Genomic DNA, 12,251 nt, shown 5'->3' with positions numbered 1-12,251 from the left:
TTTGACCTTTTCTTGTCCATCTCCCATTGGTTTTAATTTTGCACTCCAGTATGAACAAACATCCCCCAACCAGAGGATCACAACATAACCTAACAGACCTACACCTTAGTTCACGGATTCACTTTGTCTAGGGTACCGGTCCGTGAGTCGTTTGGTACCGGGCCGCGAGAGTTGAGGCTCAGGCGTGAAATGTATAGTTTTCAGGGTTTTTATCGGTTTTCAGCGTTATTTTTGATAGGTTTGTAGCTTGAACCCATCCGCTGGAACGTTGAAGACAATATAATTACACTGCTAAGCAAGACACAAATAGGCAAAGTTCTTCATGTTTCTCGTGCATGGGAGAGACCGGACAGAGCGCCGTCCCTTCGCTTGACCCCAGTTGCTCTCGTCCGTCCTCCCGTAACACTGTCCTTTTATTGAGGTTACATGAATATGCATAGGTTCATTAACATACGACGTCTTCATACAAACAAAGAGTACCTTGCCTGTGTGTGTGTGTGTGTGTGTGTGTGTGTGTGTGTGTGTGTGTGTGTGTGTGTGTTGCTGATCAAAGGGTCAAACATCCTTGGTCAGGAAGAGGGTAGACTAGACCCCCCCGTGAGGAAGTCCAGCAGTTCATCTAAACAAAAAAGCACTTAGACTAGAACAGACGTAGCTACGTTAATCCTACCACAAAACAATTAAGACAAGATGCGACCTCTTCCCGTGCTCCCAGGATGTAGGTGTGCATTCTAGTGTGGAATACACACCAAGCCTCTGTAGCCTGTTAAAGATCACACAACTTATCACTACACAATTGATTATACACCTCTAAGCATCTATGGTTAAATATTTCTAAGCATAAATGACAATCAACAATACAAACTCTAACAATTTTGTTATCGTTTTTATCGTTTACTCGGTTTTCCTGGGTCTTTTCACGTGTGTTATGAATAAATTTTCTTTTTTTCGGTACCGGTACTAGTTTTATTTTGTTGTATTTATCCGCGACACCTTAAAGGCCGGTCCATGAAAATATTGTCGGCCATAAACCGGTCAAAAAAGGTTGGGGACCGGTGGTCTAGGGTGTATTTCTGGGTTTTCGCACAGCCCGAGATTCAAATTATAATTATAATGGGCTTGGATTTACAACATTATGAATGAAATTTGCTCTATTTTTTATTTTGCGGGTTGGTGCTCCAGCCAGCCAGAGAGTCCCCTGCCGCCCAGCCTTCTCCTCCCTGTGCCGCAAGCAGCAACCCAACCCTGAACACACCACTCCCAGATGTCCTACATGTCCACGAGATCACAATTTTTATTAACATTTTTTATACCTGGCACGTGATCGGCAGATGTTTTCAAGTAAGCAACGGGACTGTTTTAAATCTGCAGGAGGATCTGTTGCCAGCTCTCTACTGAATCCGGATGTTGCGTTTAGATTGCAGCTGCCGAGGGCACACAGCAGAGATTCAGCCCAATGGTAGCCGCGGAGGGCGGCGTGGGCTGGACCCGTCACTAGGAGTGGTTTGTGCTCGAGTATAAATACACGCTTTCTGTCACTACAACGCCCCTGGAAACTCGGTGAGACAAGCTTCTTCTCTTTAAGGCAACACGGTAAGTCTTTTGACTCCCAGGAAATCTTTGGCGTTGTAGATTCTGAACTCAGCTGAGTTTGGAGCGAGATTTGATGGCTTTTGGTCTCCTCTCCCCGATGAGATCTAAAGTTGCAGCAAGGTATATTGATTGGTGCAACTTACGAGGCGGAGGGGAGTGTGAGGTTAACGTTTGTCTTGACGTGCTCGGCTGTCCCAACTACGTAGAGAAGTCAAATTCTATCATAAAATCAATCGATATAAATAGATATGTTCTATCCCACATTATAATGTATGTCCGTATCAGAGATGAGAGTGGGTGTGGCCAGGGTGTTTGCTACAGATGCTTGTCATTATAGAAAACTGCTTATTGTAAATCAGAGTAGATATCTGGACTTGCACTTGACCTCTCCAACAGCAGATAAAAGAAACCCCTTTTTTTTTTTTTTTTTTTTTTTTTTTTTAGTTTAATGCTTTAGAACTTAGAAGATTGCCAAAAGAGTCACTACTTTGAGCAACATTTACAAAAAACTTTATTTTTAGATGCTCAACTGTTTCTCACAAGGAGAAACAAAACTTTAAATGCTATGATAAATGTTCATATTTGGATCAAACACTGCTGACTTTCTCCTTCTCCTCCTCTCTTACAGACAGACCACTCCCCACCATGTCTTTCATCCAGGCCTTCTTGGAGCAGAGCGTTTACTTGGGCATGCCCGATGATTCAGTACGTAACACTGTGGTTCCAGTTGCTAAGGCCAAACACCCTGTTTTTCTTTTTTTCCCCGTCTCTTCCTGTGGTATGCTAGGGTGGAAAAACTGATCTGGCAGTACAGCAGAGTAGAAAATCGCTGCGTAGGAGGTGTCGATATAAAAAGATTGAATGAGTTTAGATGTTGAAGAGAGGAAGGAAATTAACTAAAAAAAAATGGTGGTAGATTAATTATAGAAACATCATTAAAGTAAAAAGGGGCCTGAACTGTAAAGATTATATGCACAGAGAATGATAACCAGAGAGAGTTTTGGGAATGTATGAGTCACTGAAGCCGGAATTTGAGCTCCTCCCTTTATAAACTCTGCAAACAGAACAAAATGGTACTTCTCCTTTCACCGATTTCTTAAAGTAAGTTTAGAAAAAGTTGCACAAGTTGTAGGATAACAGTTTGGACTCTTTCATTGTTCACTTCAGTCCAAACAGGGCATCTGCCAACATTTTAAAAGCTTTGTGTTGACATCTGAAATAATAAGGGAGGAACCGTAGGGGCTCCTTTTTTTTCTGCCTTAATTTCAAGGATACAGTCACTGGGTTTCAACACTTTTGTAGTTAAAACATTTGAAAAATGCACCCCTGTATCCCACCTTGTACATTCCTCTAAACTGCAGACAAGTATTTACCAAACACAATAATCTGGCACGTTTCAGGCTTTAAAGAATGAAGGAACGGTGAAGCCAGCGCTCAATTTCAACCCTAGTGGAGATGCAGCAGTCTTGGACAAGGCCATCAAGACAAAAGGTGAAGCTGAAATGCATGAGGGACGCTTTGGAGCGTGTGCGAGCATGCTTTGGTGTTGCAATGTGTATCTAAGTGTTAAGTACAGACTTTCTTGTCTTCCTTGTCAAGAATCTTAACACCCTCTGCTGGCCATCATATGTGATTACATTCTGTTCTCTGTGGGATCACACACACCAAACAATGAATGCTGAACAGTCATACTGCTGCAGAATGACAGGAATGCTTGTTTTACTCGCTTGTGCAGGTGTGGATGAGAACACCATTATTGAAATTCTGGTCAAAAGGAGCAACGAGCAGAGGCAGCAGATCAAAGAGGCTTACCAGAAGGCCAACGGCAAGGTAATGACAATTAGACAAACACGATCGGAGCAAGAAGTTCCAAAACTGACAGGAAACATTACTTCCTCTGGATCATACATTTAATCATCCGTTGATACCTCATAGCCTCTGGACACAGCCCTGAAAAATGCTCTGAAGGGAGATCTGGAGGAAGTCGTGTTGGCTCTGTTGAAAACTCCTGCCCAGTATGATGCCCAGCAGCTAAAACTGGCAATGAAGGTACACAAACACACATTACTAAGATGAGCACATTGACAGAAAAAGCTATTAGAGTACTTGACTACATTTGTGTAAATGCTTTCTCTGGTATCACCATGATCTGTTATTGTTGGCACATGATGATATCCACCCACTTAAACATATTAATCCTTTGTTTTTCTAAAGGGAGGTGGCTAAAAGGTGTTTAACTGGTTTTGTGAAGCATTAAGAGACTTTGTCTCAATCCTTCTATCTGTGCATCTCTGCCTCAGGGTCTGGGAACAGACGAGGACACTCTGATTGAGATTTTAGCTTCCCGAACCAACAGGCAGATCGTAGACCTAAAGAAAGTCTACAAGGAAGGTTTGTGCCAAAGTTCAAGCAACAATCTTCAGTTTCCAGAAGCTAAAATTTGAACAACGACACAAGTGTCAGTGGGAAAACTAATTCCACTTTTGCGATTACTTTGCCAAGAATACAAGAAAGAGCTGGAAGAGGACATCAAGTCTGACACTAGTGGAGACTTCAGGACGGCCCTCATTGCACTCTGCAAGGTACTTGAGTGTGTTTTATTTACTGATCTGTTGCAGGATCTCAAAATCATTTATTCTGTCATAGCACCAGGATGCTCTAAGTTCTGAAACAACATAAGACTCCCCACTGAAGCTGGAACACTGAGCTGATTATAAAAAGCAAACTTACTCCCTAGACATGCACACATACAGTCACGTGTACTCTCATTTGGATATCTTACAAACTCAGTTCACATTTTAAAGTTGAAAGCCACATTTTAATTAAATTTTGAGAAATGTGAAGCTTTCTTGGTGAATTCAGTGGCATTAAATAGAACATTGTTTGTGCTTACTGTGCTTTTTCAGCTTTCCAACTCTTAAAAATATCTATGATTTATTAAATTAGCTAATTAGCTAGTTTGATTCCATCAGTACACCAATCAATCTGTTTCTTCATATCGCAGGCTGCCAGGACTGAAGGAGTTTGCGAGCAGCTGGTTGACAGTGATGCCAGGGCTCTGTATGAGGCGGGAGAGGCCAGGAAGGGCACGAACTGCGCTGTCTTTATCGACATCCTAACCAGCAGGAGTGCCATTCATCTCCGTCAAGGTCTGTTTGATGCACCGTTAAGTATATATTTTTTTTAAGTCTTATCTTTAACATCTCCTTCTTAGGAATAGCACCTAATCTGTATTCTATTTCAGTGTTTGATAGGTACAAAAAGTACAGCAAAGTGGATGTGGCCAAAGCCCTTGACCTCGAACTGAAGGGAGATATTGAGAATTGCCTCACAGCAGTTGGTAAAGTCAAACCTCTGTTTACGAAACCTCTAAACTCTATTACTTTAGCATTAAATCAGTATATTCTGGATGGACTGGATTAAAACTTTAAAAAAATATATATTCACAGTGAAGTGTGCTGGAAGCAGAACTGCCTTCTTTGCAGAGAAACTCTACTTGGCCATGAAGGTACAGTATATGTGCTGCTACAGGAACAACTGAATATTACAGGGAAAATAATTCACAAGTGGATTAATGTAGAAGTACTCCTTAATTTGGATGATGCCAATTGCCATTTGAAAAAACTGATTGGCTGTCAATGTGGCTCAGGTTTTAGAGCCAGTTGTCTGCTATTTAGTAGGTTGGATGTTCAGTCCCCAGTTTCTGCATCTATATATTGACGTGTCCTTGGGCAAGCTGTTGGTGAACAATGCTGGGCTGCTTTGGATCAGAATTTGCTAACTTTGGCTAATTCACATAAATGATCTAATCTGCTAAGTCACATAAATAATAAACCACTCAGTCAGTGTCGGAAATAGGCTCCCATGAACTGGAGAAGTGTCCCAGCATGAGAAACTTGAGCCATGGACAAAGGAGTCTTCATGCATTTAATACATTTATCACTGGGTGAATGTCTGAACATAGTAGCATCATAATGCTGAAAAAGGGTATTCCTTTGCCCACTGGAGCTCCTTTTGACATGTTTGATCTGTTTTTACTAAACAAGATAACTAGGTGGATGGTTTTTAAGTTACAAACTGACTTTCATTTAGTCAGTTGCATAGATATAGAGAGTAAATCCCCTATAATTTGTCCAGTTCTTGAAGTTCTGTAGCAAAACAGCTCTTCGCTAAATAGAAATAATAGTCAAATCTAAAACCTTTTACTTTTAAAAATTCCCATTAATCTCATATTTCTGTTATCTTTTCCACATATAATCAATGGTATGTTATAATATAAATGTTTCATGACTGGCTCTTTTCTGCCCTTCAGGGTAAAGGTACCCGCAAGCCTATCTTGACCCGCATCATGGTGAGCCGCTCTGAAATTGACATGAAGCGGATCAAGGAAGACTACAAGAAGAATTATGGCAAAACACTCTACCAGGACATTCTGGTGAGCAAACATCTAAAAGTTAAACCCATTCCAGATGTTCAGTTTTGAATGGATTGTGCATATGACGGTACAAAAATGTCAAAAGAAAACATGTAAAGATTTATGGATTTAAAAAAACAAACTTGTATTTTTCCCCATTTAGGATGACACCGCAGGTGATTACGAGAAGATTCTGCTCGCTCTCTGTGGGGGTGAAAACTAACAGCCTATCGCTGGGATCAAAGCTCATACAGCAGAATATCCATGCCAGTGTACAACTGTGGAAAATCGCCTGTTATCTCTTAAATACATAATGTGCCTTTTGTGCTTGTGGAGACCTGACAAGACTGTCTTTCTTTGCAAGACGTCATGATAGTTAGATGATATTGGCAATGAGCGAATACTAACCTGGAGTTGGCAGAGCAGATAGGCCGTTTCCTTTCTGAGAAATCCTTTTTATTTCAGCGCAGATCTCATAGCATTATGCCAGAAGATCTATGTTCTAGACAGACTTTGCTTGCACTTACTAGGTTCTATAACTAAAGTCCAAAGAGAAGCTGATGTGATCACAGTGCAGCTCATGTATCCAGATCACCACATGCCAATAGCTTAATGTTACCATTGCTCTTGAAGGAGATTTGATGTTCTGCAAATAAAAGCTTTTTTTACTGAAGTGGTCTTGATTATTTATAAATTCATACAACACATATCAGACATGAGAACAAATAAGTGGTCAAGGTTTACATGCATACATTATGGGTGTGAATGTCTTTGAATTGTTATGTTTCCAGGGTGGAAGGAGTTGTGCTGAAGGTTCTACAATGTCTTTAACTGGACAAAGCCAAGGCCTATTGACTTGATCGTGATTGACAACTAGTAGTTTACGTTTGCCAGCATAAACCAGATTTGTTAGAGCTATTTCTAAAGGGGGGGGAAACCCTGATAATTTATCATTTGTTATGAAAATTATACATAAGTACAAGTTATTTGGATATATCAACACTTTACCAAGGTCTGGAAGAAGACCCAAACTGTCACCCACAGATGACAGGAAATTGGTTAGGATGTTTAGGAACCACCAAGGGTCAAGCTTGTCATGAAATGGAAACTGCTGGAATGCCAGCGTCACACTCCTAAGTGAAGTGAGTTTTACATCACCATGAACTACAAGGGTGCCCACCAAAACAACAACCCTTGTTCCAGAATTGACAACCTCGAATGAAATTTGCAGCTTCCCACACGGACGAGCCAAATGTCTTTTGAAGATGTTTTATGATTGGATGAGAAATGAGCTTTCAGGCCATAATTACAAGATATCTGTTTGGAGGAGTAAATGTGAGGATTTCAAACCTAAGAGCATGATGGTGGTGGTGGCATCATGCTCTGATCTAAGTCATTAAATATGTATTCTGTGCAATAAATCCACTTTGTAAAAAGAAAAGTTCAAAGAAATTATTAAAATTTTCATCTAATCTAAAAATTTCACCTAATCTAAACCCCCCCCCCCCAAAAAAACCAAAAAACTGAATTTCTCGGAGGGATTAATAAAGTTTCATCTAAAAGCCCAAATTACCATGACATACATTTCCATGACATTTTATATGATGTTGCCAAATATTTACACATTGGTAGTATGAGTATAATATGAATACATTTTAAATGAGTCTCTTAAGTCCATATAACGTGTTTTCCCATCATGTGCTATATAGAAATGCTGGTGTTGATTTGAAAACCGAGCCAGATGCAGAAAGCGTGTTCAGCCGTTATGTGATTACTAGATGGGTAGTAATGAAAATATCTTGCGTGGTAATTGTAAAAAAATAAAAATAAAAAAATAAAAAATATTTAACCTCCTAAGACCCGAACTCTTGCATGGCATGCATTTTTTATTTTTCTTTGATATTTAGGCATATTGGGGCCCGATGAATGTAAAAACAAAGAATTACCAGATTTTTTTTTTTTTACCTTATTTTTGTTTTTATGAAAAATAAGAGCCACATATGAGGATATTAGTTTAAAATTTTGATAGAACAGTAGCAGTATAATGTCCTCGTAAGTGGATATCAGGCCCTTGTAGAGCAGAATTGAGTATTTTGGTCTAAATAACCCACATATGTGGACGCCAGGTCCTAGGAGGTTAAAAGCCGGTATATATCATTTCACGTCAAAAAAAAAAAACAAGTTTAAATGATGGAAGAAACTATTCTTGGTTTAGCATCGCAGAAAGGGGGATTGTTTGGCCAGAATCTGGCAACCTCAAAGCTCATCCCGACTGAAAACAAGCGGAGCACCCTCTCCGGTTAGCTGGCACAGAGCTAACTAACTTTCCTTTAAGTATGCTTTAAGATTTTGCTTAGAACAGACGCTGATATTTTTCTAGTTACTTCCGGGTCAAAATAAAATTCCAAAAATAATACTGGACTTCTGATGAAATATGTTTTAAGCTAATCGCTTGAGTACGTTTAGCTTGAGAGCAAGCTAGCTTGCTAACGGTAGCCAGGCAACAAACTTAAATTGTGCACCTGTAGTGAAATGTAAACGATGCAAAGTCGTGTTTGAGTTGTGATGCAGGGTAAACGATGAACCAGATGCAATGACAACAGTACTGAACATGATTAGCACGAGTCATTGACTTTGAGGGGGCTCTCGTTAGCTGGGGCAACGTTGCTGGTAACTGAGCTGGGCAGAGAAGCAATAAAGCAGCAGTGAAGACCCAGCCTTTTAAGGCTGCCTGTATGAGCTGTGGACGTTCACTGTAACAACCTTTAATTTCACACTCTGTCTTTTATTTCAGGCCTGCGCACCTGGAACAACCAGTCCATTTGAGGGAGTCCCCTTTAATCAAAACAATGACGATGACCTGACCAATGGACCAAGCCAGTGTCTGCTCTACCACAGGGTCACGTTTGGGGATAGATCATGAATGACAAACTAGTGTTCTTGGGCCTGCTGTACTTTGTCCAGGGCATTCCCTATGGTCTCCAGTCATCGTTGCTTCCTGTATACCTGCGAGGAGCTGGGCACTCTCTCACACGCATCGGTTTTACCAAGATCCTTTACTTCCCCTGGGTACTCAAAGTCCTCTGGGCGCCTTTGGTGGACCGAGTTGGTACTAAGCGTCGCTGGCTGGTGGGAACAGTCTCTGGCCTTGCTCTAACATGCCTCTCCAGTGCTGCCCTGGCCCCAGAGGCACATATTTGGGGTGTAGCTGGAACCCTGCTGGCAATGAACACCTTGGCCTCTGTTCAGGACATTGCTGTAGATGGAGCTGCAGTGGGGTTGTTAAAAGGACGTGGGGAGCTGGGCCTTGGGAACACAGCACAAGTTGTAGGGTATAAAGCTGGGTCAGTGTTTGCCGGAGGTGGGCTGCTAGCTGTGATTGACGTGGCTGGATGGAGCTGGATGTTTATGCTGCTGACATTTGTGTATGCTGGTGTAGCCCTGTTTGTGTGGGGGGCCCCTGTGTTGGATGATGAGACTGTGAGGGGCCAGCAGGCAGACGGCAGCAAAAAGGGAGGGCAGGGAGCAGACGCTGTACGGCCGTGGAGGGTGTGGAGGAAGCTGCTGGCAGTGCCTGGCACACCTTGGACAGTTCTCTATGTGCTAACATACAAATTGGGTAAGTCTGATTATTATTCAAGCACTGGTTTAAGTTTAGGTAAAGTGATCTGTTGTGATAAATGTTCGCTTATTTTCCAGAAGGGCAATAATGCTCAGTATTTATTGTCAATGTAGTTATAGATTTGTTTTTTAATTGTTCTCTCATAGTGTATGGTTTTTTTTTTCTTTTTAAAGCAGAATTTTCCTTTTTTGATATTTTCACTTATACACTTAACTGGCCACTTTATTAGGAATGCCTTGCTAGTACGGCTGCCACAAGCGATTATTTTGATAGTCGACTAGTCACCGATTATTTTTGCAATTAGTCGACTAATCAGATCATGCATCCACTGAACGTAAAACATACAGCTTATTGCACCAGCATGCATCTGCTCTTATATAAATATCATTAGCTTACAGGGCTCTAGACTAACTTTTTGCCATGGGCGTACCGGTACGCCTAACTTTTTAAAGTTAGGCGTACACAAATTTTATAATAATTTATATAATATAATGTGTTTTTCTGGATACACTGTGCTTTTTCAGCATTCAAAGATTGATGACACCGTGTCAGAGCACTGGCTATGAATTTCAGAAGGATCAGGCCTTAACTTAACAGAGAAGTTAGCAATAGTTCTTTTCCTATTACAGCTACATCCACTTCTGTCGTGCCTAGGCTGCTCACTAGGGCTGGGTATCATCACTGATTTCTATAATCCATTCGATTCTGGTTTTCAAAGTCCCGATTCGATTCAACTTAGCCCCAGACAGTCAGAAATATTATAATTCTGATCATTTATCAGTACTGACTTCATCAGAATTGTGAACATCACAGCAGATGCCTTTGTGTGAAAGTAACTGAGAATAAAACACAGAAAAACATGAAGGAGATTTTCCTGGTCTGGCTTTTTATAGCAGATAACCTTAAAAATATTCTACAATGTTCTGCATATAAAGTTTAAATTTCTTCAGTATTGAACAACAGAAAAAATAGGCTTTCTTGTCCGAGGTCATTTAAGTGAAAAAAAGAAAAGAAAAAGACAGCAGCCGACAGCGCTGTAAACAACGGTAGACTGGTGGGTAATAAGCGAATGAATAATACAGAAAACAGAGATTGGAGACGGGAAACTGTTCTTGAAGTACAGAGAGAGAGAGAGAGAGAGCTAGCTGTGCATGGAGTGTGATTTTAATAGTCGTGGAAGCAAAACAGCAAAATTCATGACGACATTGATCAGCGTGTCCGTCTACGGGCTGCCCGAGAAAGACAAAGTTGATTCTGATGAGTCGGTCCGCTCTGTGTTTACGTCTTTGTGTGGAATCCGTGTACCTGCTCTCATTTGCTGTTTGGTTGTTGTTGAAATGGTTTTGTGAGCTTTAATCTGAGAATCTGGGATTTCTGGCCAAACACAGTTATATTTAAAAGTCTATTCAGGATTTAATGAATTGATATCGCTTTATTCAAGCTACTCACCTCCCACTCCCACCTGCACTTTCAACTGGACCACGGCCAATCAGAGAGGTCCCGCCCCTTACTATCTCTGATTGGTTTAGTCCACGATAGGGGCATAATATGTGTCTGTTGTTGACCACAGGGAAGGTTGCAGATTTCTTTTTTTTTTTTTTGCTACCCGAACAGTTGGTCGCACAGGTGCAACCAAATGGTTTTTTTTTAGTCGCACCACTGAAAAATTTGGTCGTATTTGCAACCAAATTGGTCGCACTCTAGAGCCCTGGCTTCCAACTTGAAGTGTTTAAGGTACATGCTAACTAAAAATAAAGACAAGATGATAGTTTATTAAAGTTTAATGAAATCTGTAGATTGTTTCGGTGGAGTTTAATAAACTCAGTCTCGTCTGCTCCTTGCTATCTAAAATATAACAGGACACCGGAGTATATTCTCAAGCATCTCACACTTCTGATAATCAGTTGTCTGCTTGACGTTTATTCAGCTGTGTAAAAACTATAACTTTATTTCTCACCGGCTCTAATGAGCCTTGAACCCCGGCTTGGTGCTGTTCCCAAACCAGGTGCAGATGTTTGCCGTCAGGACGCTCTCGATGGTGCAGGAGTAGAAGTTCTTGAGCACCTTCAGTGGCAGATGGAAGTCTCTAAGTCTTCTGAGGAAGAAGAGACGCTGACGGGCTTTCTTAACCAGGGTGTTGATGTGACAGGACCATGACAGGTCCTGAGTGATGTGGACACCCAGGTATCGGAAACTGTCCACTCTCTCCACTGGTGTGCCACTGATGATGAGGGGTTTGTAATTCCTCGCCTCCTTATACATGCAGTGCTACCATCTTCTGTTTCAGTCCGTTATTACACTCTTAAATACTACTACTTATTCCTGCGTCTTTTGGGATCTTACAAAGCTTCAAACGACGCGTCGACTATTAAATCAGTCGTCGACGATTTTAATAGTCAACGTAATCGTTACTAGTCGACTAGTCGTGGCAGCCCTACTTGCTAGTATCAAGTTAGACCTGCTTTGGCCTTTTGGAACTGTCTTAATTCTTCATTGATCTGGTTCATTAAGCTGCTGGAAATATTCCTCAGAGATTTTGGACCATATTAACTTAGTAGCATCACACAGTTGCTGCAGATTTGTCAGCTGGACATGCATGATGTGAATCTCCTGTTCTACTAC

General features: G+C 41.1%; 2 protein-coding genes across 3 annotated transcripts in view; both read left to right on the top strand.

The window, feature by feature from the left end:
* Window positions 1-1,529: 1,529 nt before the first annotated feature.
* On the top strand, window positions 1,530-6,680 carry anxa1a (annexin A1a). Its single transcript, XM_080894438.1, has 12 exons — window positions 1,530-1,593; window positions 2,222-2,298; window positions 2,994-3,084; window positions 3,329-3,423; window positions 3,529-3,642; window positions 3,894-3,984; window positions 4,096-4,175; window positions 4,598-4,742; window positions 4,838-4,933; window positions 5,043-5,101; window positions 5,906-6,028; window positions 6,171-6,680. The coding sequence occupies exons 2-12, from the start codon at window positions 2,239-2,241 to the stop codon at window positions 6,228-6,230; spliced, it is 1,014 nt and encodes a 337-aa protein (XP_080750564.1). The 5' UTR covers window positions 1,530-1,593; window positions 2,222-2,238; the 3' UTR covers window positions 6,231-6,680.
* A 1,520-nt stretch (window positions 6,681-8,200) lies between these two features.
* The window catches only part of mfsd3 (major facilitator superfamily domain containing 3), a 28,262-nt gene continuing 24,211 nt past the window's right edge, over window positions 8,201-12,251 (top strand). The window contains exons 1-2 of one of the 2 annotated variants that reach the window (XM_080894437.1): window positions 8,201-8,306; window positions 8,802-9,626. In XM_080894437.1, coding sequence (XP_080750563.1) covers window positions 8,927-9,626 — 700 coding nt within the window. In that variant the 5' untranslated portion in view covers window positions 8,201-8,306; window positions 8,802-8,926. Of the gene's footprint in view, window positions 8,342-8,801; window positions 9,627-12,251 lie in introns of both variants that reach the window. The other variant, XM_080894436.1, reaches the window with a different exon arrangement.

Source organism: Rhamphochromis sp. 'chilingali' (genome assembly GCF_963969265.1).
Source record: "Rhamphochromis sp. 'chilingali' genome assembly, chromosome: 10".
NCBI classification, from domain to species: Eukaryota; Metazoa; Chordata; class Actinopteri; order Cichliformes; family Cichlidae; genus Rhamphochromis; species Rhamphochromis sp. 'chilingali'.
The sequence above is the reverse complement of the archived record's forward strand: the minus strand, read 5'-3'. Positions and strand labels throughout refer to the sequence as shown.